This window comes from Emys orbicularis, chromosome 5, assembly GCF_028017835.1.
Source record: "Emys orbicularis isolate rEmyOrb1 chromosome 5, rEmyOrb1.hap1, whole genome shotgun sequence".
NCBI lineage: Eukaryota > Metazoa > Chordata > Testudines > Emydidae > Emys > Emys orbicularis.
Window position 1 is genome coordinate 143155173 of NC_088687.1, and position 12875 is coordinate 143168047.

General features: G+C 47.6%; 1 protein-coding gene across 1 annotated transcript in view; it reads right to left on the reverse strand.

Annotated features, from left to right (window-relative positions):
• Positions 1-1951: 1951 nt before the first annotated feature.
• The window catches only part of ANKRD53 (ankyrin repeat domain 53), a 33256-nt gene continuing 22332 nt past the window's right edge, over positions 1952-12875 (reverse strand). The window contains exons 4-5 of the mRNA XM_065405756.1: positions 9320-9440; positions 1952-2533 (exon numbers count right to left, since the gene is read on the reverse strand). Of these exons, the coding sequence (XP_065261828.1) occupies positions 1952-2533; positions 9320-9440 (703 nt within the window). The remainder of the gene's footprint in view (positions 2534-9319; positions 9441-12875) is intronic.

Consider the following 12875-nt stretch of genomic DNA (forward strand, 5'->3'; position numbering starts at 1 on the left):
GGGTGTGAAGAACTCCTGGGTTCTGACTTTGACTCGGGGGCTTGAGCAAGACATGTGCTCTTTGCCTCAGTTTACCCATCTCCAATTTGCTGACTATTTTTTCATATTTATTCAATAACCTCCATGTTTAATTTGGATGAAGCTGCTGTAGGGATATTACTGCAGAAGCTAGGTTCAGCTTGCAGTGAAGTACAGGGTGGGGGAAAGATGGGACTCTCGTCTAATTTTTTGACAAGCCAAGAACTGGCTAGTGTGTTTGCCCAACTGTCCAGTCTACCCTGTGAAAACTACCCTGTGTGAGGACCTGGTTATACCATCATAGTTACCAGGACGGTCATGAGCGAAGTCCTGTAGGACCTCCCTCTTTCCTCCTTCCCTCTGTGGTGCAGGGGCTGATATAACATTTTGGGAGGTGCAGTGGTGCTTCAATTTTATTCTCCACCTTGACATCCTGGAATAAATTGCCCAGGGAGGTTGTGGAATCTCTGCCATTGGAGGTTTTAAGAGCAGGTTAGACAAACACCTGTCAGGGATGATCTACATCAGTGGTGGGCAACCTCAGCCCACAGGCTGCACGCGACCCGTGAGAGTAATCTGCTGGTGGGCCGTGAGACAGTTTGTTTACATTGACCGTCTGCAGGCCCGGCCGCCCATAGCTCCCAGTTGCTGCGGTTTGCCGTTACTGGCCAATGGGAGCTGTGGGAAGCGGCGGCCAGCATGTCCCTGCGGCCCGTGCTGCTTCCCACAGCTCTCATTGGCTAGGAACGGCAAACCGTGGCCAGTGGGAGCTGTGGGCGGCCGTGCCTGTGGACGGTCAACGTAAACAAACTTCTCGCAGCCCGCCAGCGGATTACCCTGACAGGCCACAGGTTGTCCACCACTGATCTACATCGTACTTAGTCCTGCCATGAGTGCTGGGTCTAGTCCATTCCCCCGCAAGGTCCCTTCCAGTTCTACAATCCTATGATTGTCCCCCTAATATCTGCCACTATTAAAAAAACAAACAAACCCTGGATTAGGCACCTCAGCTGGATGTTTTTGCAAATACGTTTAACTCTAAGATTAACAATGCAGAGATGTGAGTGGTAGGCTTCAGAGTTAACACTGCGTGGAGACAAACGGTGCAGCTTCCAGCTCTACTTCAAACTGTTTGCCCCCTCTGGCAGGCAGTACCGCATCAGCTCACAGCTGGCAACCAGAAGGGTTAGAGACTACATTTGAAAATGAAACCTGAGGTGGTGACACCAAAGAAATGCAGAGAAATCAGGGCCCCTGTCTGCGTGGGCTCTCTTTAATCCATGCGCATGATAGATACTCCGAAGGAAGGCTTAGCCAGGGCCTGTACCCCACTGCCAACGTGGTGCCAAGAAGCAGAGAGCGCATATGGGTATTGGGCTTTGTAGGAGAGCTCAGAATTTGTTGGGCACCAAGTCATTGGCGCTCTGTGGCCTGTCTTCCCCATCAGGTCCTGTGCTGCTGTGGCATAGTTACTGGTCTGGTGGAAGAAGTGAGGTTCTGGAGACCACAGCCCAGTAATCCCAAAACACCCGAATTCTGTTGGATGCGTGAGCAAGGACACAAGACTTTAGCACAGAAGAGCAGTAGGTTTAATGCACGTCCTAGTTTAAAGGGCAAGGCTGATATCTGAGCTAGTTTTTCCCTGGCTAATTCTCTTATGATCATAAGGCACTTCAGGTGTTAGTGATACCGACTCCTTATCTGCTCCAGCTCAGTAAATCACATAGCTGGGTTATGCCAATCAAAGCCCTTTTAAGCGGAATCTTAAAAAGCCAAGAGTCAGAAAAAGGCAGCATGGAAGTGGGGGGAGGGTATCCGCATAAGGGCTGATCCATTGAGGCGCTGAGCACCTCCACTCCTCACTGACATCAGTGGGAGTTGGAGGGTGCTCAGCGCCTCGCAGGACGAAGCCCTGGTTTTGCAGATGGAAGTTCTAGCCGCCGTAGTCGATTGCAGAGAGGTGAGCCTTGAGCGTAGCTCTGAACGCTGGGTCCAGAGTTTCCCGCAAGCTCACAGCCATTTCGTCCGTCCACCTGTGCTCCAGGCTCGGGAAGCGCTTCCTTTTCACATCGAAGATATGCGTGGGTTTAAATCCCTGCGGCATCGTTACTCTGATGGGCCGAGCGTGAGGATACAGGCTCCTCTCGATCACTTCATAGGGCAGGTTGGGGACGGGGGAGAGTCTCCCATTGTAAGCCATTTCGATCACCGGCTGTCCGTGCGAGTCCTTGGAGAGAAACAAGAAGGAGCTGAAGTCATGATCCCCACAGGCCTCGGGGTCGGTGCCCAGCCGGACTGTTGTAGGTCGGAATATGTCTGTCACCAGAGGGGAGGATGGATTGACGCTGGCATTCCAAGCGCGCTGTGATTTCCCAGTGGGGGGCTGAGCAGGGGCAGATAAACGAGGTTCCCCTTTAACTTTAGCCCTACGCTTGGCATGTACGCTGATTTTTTTTTCTCCAGGAGGTGTTTTGGCCACTTCCTTCTTGGGGACAGCATCCAGCTTCGCTCTGTCCTTGGGAAAATGCATCCTTTTAGCAGAGTCAGGCAACTGTTGTTGCTGCTTCATTCTAAGCCAGTTAGAAAATGCCACTGTATTCAACAATTCCTGCTCCCTCTGTAATAAACACACACAGAACCAAGTCAATCCTGTGTCATTAGATCGAACATTCGTCACCCAGACCAGGCCATAGAATCATAGAAGATCAGGGTTGGAAGGGACCTCAGGAGGTCATCTAGTCCAACCCCCTGCTCAAAGCAGGACCAATTCCCAACTAAATCATCCCAGCCAGAGCTTTGTCAAGCCGGGCCTTAAAAACCTCTAAGAATGGAAACCACCACCTCCCTAGTAACCCATTCCAGTGCTTCACCACCCTCGTACTGAAATAGTTTTTCCTAATATCCAACCTAGACTTTCCCCACTGCAACTTGAGACCATTACTCCTTGTTCTGTCATCTGCCACCACTGAGAACAGTCATATTAGGTTAAACAGCCATATTAGATTAAAACGTGTTAAGGAGCCAGAAAGCCTGGCAGGTGGTTTCTAAACGTTACTTGGTAGGGGGAGGTCTTTCCTCTGAATCAGTGCTGAATGACACGCTACTAGAAGACCCTGTGATGCTGCAGCTGCCTTCTTCCTTAGATGTAATGTTAATTCAGTGTCCTGAGTTCTGGCCACATTCCAGCTCATGTTAATATTTTGCCTACCTAAAAATTCCCCCTGTGGTTTCCTGGGGGCATAGTGTTCAATTCCTGTCCTAAACTCTTGGGTCGTGTCAGCCTGTGCTCGGAAGCAGCTGCTGCATTCCACCCTAGGGGCAATGCATTGCAGGGGGGCAAAATGAGTAGTGAGTCTAAAGAGTCAAGTGCAGCCCAGGTGAAAGTAGGCAACTAGCTCAGCAGGATCTGTTCTAAGGGCTTCCCTCTGGCTGCCTACGCAAATGAGGCTAGAACAACTCCCGATCTAGAGGATTTCTAACATCGGGGAGTCCCACTCATGACTGGATCTGAGTCCAAAGAAATGGCTTGGATGTCACTAGGGCAGCAGTTGAGGTGCAAGGTTGGGCCGTGGGCTTTGTGATTCACTGATTTGTATTTACATTTTCACAGGTTTTTAATGTCTCAGCACTAGGTCCAAAATGCCACCAGAAAAGGTACCCCATAGCCTGGGTCTTTCTCCTGCCTGGTGGACATACCGTGAGGAGATGAGATCTTAGCATTGTTGTGGTCCCTCAAACAGCTTAAAGCATTAAAATGCCATTGACAATATAAACATCATAACCCCTATTTCTTCTATAGATCAAAGCGCTTCATAATCTTGCATGTATTTATCCTCACAACCTCCATGTGAGGCAGAGAAGCATTATTATCCCCCGCTGGAGAACTGAGGGGCTAAGTGATGTGTCCAAGGTCACACAGGAAATTCATGGCAGAGCAGGAAATTGAACCACATCCAGGTCTGGGCCCTACCCCTGGGCCATTCTTCCCTCCACAGAAACACAGCATCTGACCCAGATCTCATAGAGCTGGAAGGAATCCTGAAAGGTCATTGAGTCCAGCCCCCTGCTTTCACTAGCAGGACCAAATACTGATTTTGCCCCAGATCCCTAAGTGGCCCCCTCAAGGATTGAACTCACAACCCTGGGTTTAGCAGGCCAAGGCTCAAACCACTGAGCTATCCCTCCCCCCTCACAATGCATGCTCTTGCTGATGGTAGTATTATAGAATCATAGACAGGTAGGGCTGGAAGGGGTCATCAAGTCCAGCTCTGTGCGCTGAGGCAGGACCAAGTACACCTAGATCATCCCTGACGGGTTTGTCCAACCTGTTCTTCAAAACCTCCAGTGATGGGGATTCCACAACCTCCCTCGGACACCTGATCCCGAGCTGACCTCCCTTAAGAGTTGGAAAGCTTTTCCTACAATCTAACCGAAGTCTCCCTTGCTGCAGATTAAGCCCGTTACGTCTTGTCCTACTTTCCGTGGACATAGAGAACAATTGAGCGCCATCCGCTTTGTAACAGCCCTTAACATGAAGACTGTTACGAGGTTCCCCCTGTTCCTCCCACTCTTCTTTTCTCAAGCCTACACAGGCCCAGTTTTTTTAACCTTTCCTCATCGGTCGGGTTTTCGAAACCTTTTCTCATTTTTCTTGCTCTCCTCTGGACTCTCTCCAATTTATCCACCTCTTTCCTCAAGTGTGACACCCGGAACTGGACACTGCGCTCCAGCTCAGGCCTCACCAGTGCCGAGCAGCGCGGGACAATTACCTCCTGTGTCTTACCTAAAACATTCCTGTTACCACCCCCAGAATGACATTAGCCTTTTTTGCAGCTGCATCACACCGTTGGCTCATATTCCATTTATGATCCACTCTAACCCCCAGACTCTTTTCAGCAGGACTGCCACCTAGCCCGTTATTCCCCAGTTTGTTGTTGTGCATTTGATTTTTCCTTCCTAAATGAAGTATTTTGCACGGTCTTTATTGAATTTCAGCATGTTGATTTCAGTCAAATTTTCTAATTTGTCAAGGTCATTTTGAACTCTAATCCTGTCCTCCAAAGTGATCCATCTTGGGATCATCCACAAATTTTATAAGCATGCTCTCCACTCCATTAACCAAGTCATTAATGAAATTATGCCACTAGTGTGACAGCGAACCATTGATAACTACTCTTTGAGTCAGTCTTTCAACCAGTTGTGCACCCACCTTACAGTAATTTCATCTAGACCACATTTCCCTTGTTTGCATATGAGACTTATCATGTGGGACTGTGTGAAAAGCCTTACTAAAATCAAGCTATATCGCATCTACTGCTTCGCCCATCCACTAGGCCAGTAACCCCGTCAAAGGAGGAAATTAGGGTTGTTTGACATGATTTGTTCTTGACAAATCCCTATTGGCTATTCCTTATAACCCTATTATCCTCTAGGTGCATACAGAATGACTGTTTAATCGTTTGTTTAGCATTGTTTCAGGTATTGAAGTTAGACTGACTGATCTACAGTCCCTCTGGGTTTTCTTTGTTCCCCCTTTTAATAAGTACTATGTTTGCACTTGTCCAGTTCTCTGGGTCTTCATCTGTCCTCCATGAGTTCTCAAAGATCATTGCTAATGATTCTGAGATTGCTTCAGTTAGTTCCTGAAGTACCCTAGGATGAATTTCTTCAGGCCTTGCTTACTTTCATACATCTAATTTATCTAAATATTCTTTAACCTCTCCTTTCCCTATTTTGGCTTGGGTTCCTTCCCTCTTGTTAGTCAACATAGTTCATATTATCTGGCCACCTTTTACCTTTTTAGTGAAGCCTCAAGCAAAACAGGCATTAAACACCTCTGCCTTCTTGATGTCATCAACTAGTTCTGCTGCCCCACTAAGGAGAAATCTAGGGCCAGCAGAGTTAAGGACAATAAGTATGTTTTTTAAAAATACTAGAAACAAAAAGAATCCTGACCATGGAATTGGCCCATTACTAGGTGGACAGGGTAGAGTTATCAATAATAATGCAGAAAAGGCAGAAGCCATTCAATAAATATTTCTGTTCTGTATTTGGAGGGAAAACAGATGGTGCAGTCTCACCATATAGTGATGTTAACACTCTTTCCACGCCATCTGGAGGATGTTAAACAGAAGCTACTCAAGCTAGATATTTTTAAATCAGCTGGTCCAGATAACTTGCATCCAAGAGTTTTAAAAGAGCTGGCTGAGGAGCTTGCCGGACCGTTAATGTTGATTTTCAATAAGTCTTGGAGCACAGGGGAAGACTGGAAGAAAGTGAATGTTGTGCCAATTTTTAGAAAGAGTAAATGGGACGACTCAAGTAATTTTAGGCCTGTCAGCCTGACATCGATCTTGAGCAAGATAATGGAGTGGCTGATACAAGACTTGATTAATAAAGAATTCAAGGAGGGTAATGTAATTAATGCAACTCAGCATGGGTTTATAGAATAGAGATCCTATCTAACTAACTTGATTTTCTTTACGAGATTACAAGTTGGTTGATAAAAGTAACAGTGCTGATGTAATAGACTTAGACTTCTGTAAAGCCTTTGACTTGACACTGCATGCCATTTTGATTAAAAAAACTATAATTCTATAAACTTAACATGGCCCACATTAAATGGATTAAAAACTGGCTAAGTGACAGATCTCCAAATGTAACTGTAAGTGGGGAATTATCACTGAGTGGATATGTATCCACTGAGGTCCCACGGGATGGTTCTTGGCCCTAGGCTGTTCAACGTTATTATCAATGACTTGGAAGAAAACATAAAATCATCATATTAATAAAGTTTGCAGATGATACAAATTAGGGGAGTGGTAAATAGAGAGGACAGATCACTGATTTAGTGCGATCTGGATTATTTGGTAAACTGGGCGCAAGCAAACGATACACATTTTCATACTGCTAAATGTAAATGTATACAAATGAGGTCAGGGGACTGGACTTGATGACCTCTCGAGGTCCCTTCCAGTCCTAGAATCTATGAATCTAGGACCAAAGAATGCAGGCCATATTTACAGGATGGGGGACTGTCACTGGGAAGCAGTGACACTGAAAAAGATTTGGGGTTTGCGGTGGATCCTCTATCACTGACAATGTTTAAATCGAGATGGGATGTTTCTCTAAAAAACTCGGCTCTGGGAATTATTTTGGGGGAGTTCTCTGGGCTGTGTTACACAGTAGGTCCGACTAGGTCCGGCTACCACAGTGGTCCCTTCTGGCCTTGGAATCTATGAATCTGTAATGAGAGGATCTACGCTTTGCGCTGGGTGTCGTACAGAGTAAACGACAGTCCTGAGAAGCGGCCGAAAAGCTAGCCAGATCTCTGCAGCCAGGGTGGAACAGACCTGTTAAGTCACTGAGTCCATCAGCTTCCTGACAGGCACAGCATCCCTTTGACAGAAGATCTCTCTGATATTAAGCTGACTGGACAGATTTAGACAGTATATTCCAATAACCAGGCTAGCCTGTAGTCAGAAGACAGCAGCTGCAGCTTTGCTCATGGGTTGTGGCCCCGGGGGCATGATTCACTCATAACGCAATTAAGCCCATGACTAACTTTCATCCTCAAATCTGACTCTCAGCTAGGCCAGGTGACATCTCTATGCAAATTGATTTGGCATGGATTCTTACAGAGCAGGGGCAGCCAAAGTGCAGCTCCCCCCTGCATGCTATGTAGAGCTGACGGGGAATTGTTTGACTAAGTGTTGTTTTTTTTCATTGGAAAATGCCCATTGGCTGAAACCAAACCTGTGGGGGGGGGGGGGGAAATAGCTGTTGGCTGTTCCGGGGTGGGTTTGGCTAGTGGCATGCAGCTCCACCTTGAGCCAAGCGGCTCATCCCACTCTTGCATTATTGCTCACCCCCTAGGGGGTCAAGGAGTACTGGGCTAGTGGATGGGACGGAGTCGGTGCTTCTGCTTAACAGGGGACTGAGGCATCCTGGCTGAATGAAGCAAGCTACATCCTCCCTCCTGAGGCGGAGTGCGCCACCTGGTGTCTCAGGAGAACTCTACCCACCGAGCGAGGGGTGCGAGTCCCTGCTCGTGTGCACACACTCCTGCTAGCTCTCATCAAGCTCGCACACGTACACAGCAGCGTGGCACGAGTAGCGGCAGTGGAAGCGCAGCTCAGCCGTGCGGAGTACGAACCCACCTGGGGGTACTGACCACGGCTAAGCTGTGCCTCCACTGCCACCACACACGCTCCCGTGGCTACACTGCTGTTCTACTAGCGGTAGCAGGGAGATCATGCCCCTAGCTTGCAGGGAGATGTAGCCTCGGCTACATATGAACACCGAGACAAGCATATCTGCCCAGCTCCCATGCTCCTTCAGGCCCTCAGGCGTAAGATTCCGGGGGGGGGGAGCAGGCAACTCTGTTTTGGTGAGTCTTTGGCGTGACTAATGAACAAGGAGGAAGAATTATTCTGGTAGTGAATGGGTAAAATGAGGAGCAATGGAATGAGATCAGGAAAGGGGAAACTTCAACTGAGTAACAGGAAAAGGTTCCAGACAATGAGATTTGTTAGGCAGCAGAAGGGCAGGAAACACATTTAGAAATGGACATGGTAAAACAGGGAACCATCCTACCCTGGGGGTGACCCAAGAAGTCTCTTTCAGCTTAGGCCTTGTCTACACTACACTGTTAGGTCGACATACGGCAGCTTACGTGGACCTAACTCCGGAAGCGTCCACACTAAAATGTCGCTCCCACTGATTTAACTCGCACACTACACCGCCTTCATAACTCCACCTCCGCGAGAGGCGGAGTGCTGAGGTCGATGTAGTTAGGTCGACGCAACATCAGCGTGGACACTGGGTTGCTTACGTCAACTGTTGCTACCTTTCAGAAGCCGTCCCACAATGCCCCACACTGAGTTCAATCGGTGCAGGCGCTTCTGGTGAGGACGCGCACCGCCGACACCAGGAACGTAGCGTGGACATGCAAAAGGAACTTAATTACTGTGGTGGCTGTACGCCGACATAACTGAGATAGACTTCATTTTGTAGTGTAGACTTGCCCTCAGATTCAGTGGGCTGGGGCACAGTTTGCTAAGGGGTAGGGGCCCTCACAATTGAGTGCTTTAACACCTGGAGCGCTGGAGAAGTTCTCACAAGGACCAGTGCTGCTGAGGGGCTGAACTAGTTGGGCATTAATAGTCTTTTCCACCCCTAACTACCTTGTAGGTTGCTAGTTGGCAACAAGGCCAGCAAAAGACCTTTTATTTTAACTAGAAACCAAAAACGGTCAGGAGAGGCCCTGGCTCTGCCGGTGCTACAGCTGTGGTGATCTTACCTTCTCTATCTTCCAGAAGTTTTGTTCGGAGCGCTGACATTCACTTTTGATTCGGTTCAGTTTGTGCATTTCGCAAGCAAAATTGCGTTTGTCTGTTTTCCACATGGCATCACTCAGGTACCTGGAGAATTACAGACCGGTCAGCTTAACTTCAGTACCCAGAGAGCTAAAGGAGCAAATAATCAAGCAATCAATTTGCAAACACCTAGAAGACAATAAGGTGATAAGTAACAGTCAACATGGATTTGTCAAGAACAAATCGTGTCAAACCAACCTGATAGCTTTCTTTGACAGGGTAACAAGCCTTGTGGATGGGGGAAAGTGGTAGATATGGTATATCTTCCCTTTAGTAAGGCTTTTGATCTGTCTCGCATGACCTTCTCGTAAACAAACCAGAGAAATATAACATAGATGGAGCTACTATAAGTGGGTGCATAACTGATTGGAAAGCCCTTCACAGAGAGTAGTTATCAGTGGTTCACAGACAAGCTGCAGGGGAAGGGCATATCAAGTGGGGTCCAGGGCCGGCTCCAGGCACCAGCCTGGCAAACAGGTGCTTGGGGCGGCTGCTCCGGAGAGGGGCAGCACGTCCAGCTATTCGGCGGCAATTCGGCGGACGGTCCCTCACTCCCGCTTGGAGCGAAGGACCTCGCGCCGAATTGCCGCCGCAGATCGCAGTCGCAGCTTTTTTTTTTTTTTTTTGGCTGCTTGGGGTGTCCAAAACCCTGGAGCCGGCCCTGGTGGGGTCCCACAGGGATCGGTCTTGGATCCGGTTCTGTTCAATATCTTCATCAATGATTTAGATAATGGCACAGAGAGTACACTTCTAAAGTTTGCAGATGATACCAAGCTGGGAGGGGTTGCAAGTGCTTTGGAGGAGAGAATTAAAATTCAAAATGATTCGGACAAACTGAAGAAATGGTCTGAAGTAAATTCAATAAGGACAAATACAAAGTACTCCATTTAGGAAGGAACAATCAGTTGCACACATACAAAATGGGCAATGACTGCCTAGGAAGGAGTACTGCAGAAAGGGATTTGGGGGTCACAGTGGATCACAAGCTAAAGATGAGTCAACAGTTTCACACTATTGCAAAAAAAGCAAACATCATTCTGGGATGTATTAGCAGGAGTTTTGTAAGCAAGACATGAGAAGTAATTCTTCCGCTCTACTTTGCACTGATTAGGCCTCAACTGGAGTATTGTGTCCAGTTCTGGGCACCACATTTCAGGAAAGATGTGGAGAAAGTCTAGAGAAGAGCAACAAAAATGATTTAAAGGTCTAGAAAACATGACCTATGAGGGAAGATTGAAAAAATTGGGTTTGATTAGTCTGGAAAAGAGAAGACTGAAGGGGGACATGATAACAGTTTTCAAGTACATGAAAGGTTGTTACAAGGAGGAGGGTGAAAATTTTTTCTTGTTAACCTCTGAGGATAGGACAAGAAGCAATGGGCTTAAATTGCAGCAAGGTAGGTTTAGGTTGGACATTAGGAAAAACTTCTTAATTGTCAGGGTGGTTAAGCACTGGAATAAATTGCCCAGGGAGGTTGTGGAATCTCCATCATTGGGGATTTTTAAGAGCAGGTTAGACAAACACCTGTCAGAGATGGTCTAGATCAGGGATCTCAAACTCAAATGACCACGAGGGCCACATGAGGACTAGTACATTGGCTCGAGAGACGCATCACTGACCACCCTCCACCCGCTGCCCCTGGCCCCGCCCCCACTCCACCCCTTCAATGAGGCCCTGCCCCTGCCTCGCCTCTTCCCAGTCCCCATTCTAGCCCCTTCCCCAAAGTCCCCGCCCCAACTCTGCCCCCTCCCTGCCCCTATTCCAACCCTTCCCCACATGCCCGCCCCTGCCCCGCCTCATCCCCTGAGCGCACGTCTCCCCGCTCCTCCCTCCTCCCTCCTGGAAAGCGCTAAGCGCCGCCAAACAGCTGTTTCGTGGCAGGAAGCGCCTGGAGGTAGGCTGAGGCGTGGGGATGCGGTGTGCTGGGGGTGAGGGGGTATGGCGGGGGAGGGGAGCTTGGCGGCCACAGGAAATAACTCCACGGGCCGGGTGTTTGAGACCCCTGGTCTAGATAATCCTTAGTCCTGCCATGAGTGCAGGGGACTGGACTAGATGACCTCTCGAGGTCCCTTCCAGTTCTATGATTCCACGATTCTATGATCAGCAATACAGAGCCGGATGAGAAAGGCTCAGTACTTGGAGCTTAAGGCTTCGGGTGGTTTGTTTTGGTTTTTAAGTAATTTCATATGTGGAGGTTTAATACCACAAACAAATCTAAAACCCTAAAACCCAAAGCTGTTAGAACAGGACCAGCCCTGCCTGCCCTACCCGAAGGCTTAGTCCCACTGAAGTCATTGGAGCGTCTCCTTTGGGTAAAGCAAAGAAGATTTGCCCCTTGGTCTGGTTTCAAAAAAGGATATTTCTTTCTCATGCATTTTCTTGTAGGGTGGCTTATGTCAAATGCATTTGATAGCATTTCCTAGTTCCGCTGGGACATTTGAGTACAGCAGTAATCTTATCTTGAAGGCAGACTGCCCTTTAATCTAGTAGAAAATGTCATAATATGCTCAATGGCTGAAGCTAGACAGACAGACTAGAAATCAGGCACTGATTTTTAACAGCGAGGGTAAGAAACCATTGGAACACTTTACCTAGGGACATAGTCCACTGTCCATTACTTGCTGTTTTTACATCAAGACTGGTTTTATTTCGGAAAGATGTGCTATAGCTCAACCACAATTGATGAGCTAGATGAAGGAACCACTGTGTGACAGTCTCTCGCCTGCATTGTACAGGTCAGACTAGATGATCAAAAGGATCCCTTCTGGCCTTAAAATCTCTTAATCCAATACTACCCTATGGTACAAGGGTCTTGCAAGGCTTAATTACAAAGGAACCTGTCCATCCTTATCAGGCAACCTCCTGTCTTTAGAGACCATAAGAATGGTCATAGTGGGTCAGACCAAAGGTCTATCTAGCCTAGTATCCTGTCTTCTGATAGTGGCTAGTGCCAGATGCTTCAGAGGGAATGAACAGAACAAGGCAGTTATTGAGTGATCCATCCCTTGTCGTCTGGTCCCAGCGTCTGACAGTCAGAGGTTTAGGGACACCCAGAGCATGGGGTTGCATCCCTGACCATCTTGGCTAATAGACATTGATAGATTTGTCCTCCATGAACTTATCTAATTTATATTTGAACCCAGTTATACTTTTGATCTTCACAGCATCCCCTGGCAATGAGTTCCACAGGTTAATGGCGCATTGTGTGAAGAAGTACTTCTTTCTGTTTGTCTTAATCCTGCTGCCTGTTAATTTCATTGGATGATCCCTAGTTCTCGTGCTACGTGAACGGGTAAATAAAACTTTCCCCACACCATTCATGATTTTATAGATCTTTATCATATCCCCCTTTAGTCATCTCTCTTCTAAAATGAACAGTCCCAGTCTTTCTAATCTCGCCTCATACAGAAGTTGTTGCATACCCCTAATCATTTTTGTTGCCCTTCTCTGTATAATTCAAATATATCTTTTTTGAGATGG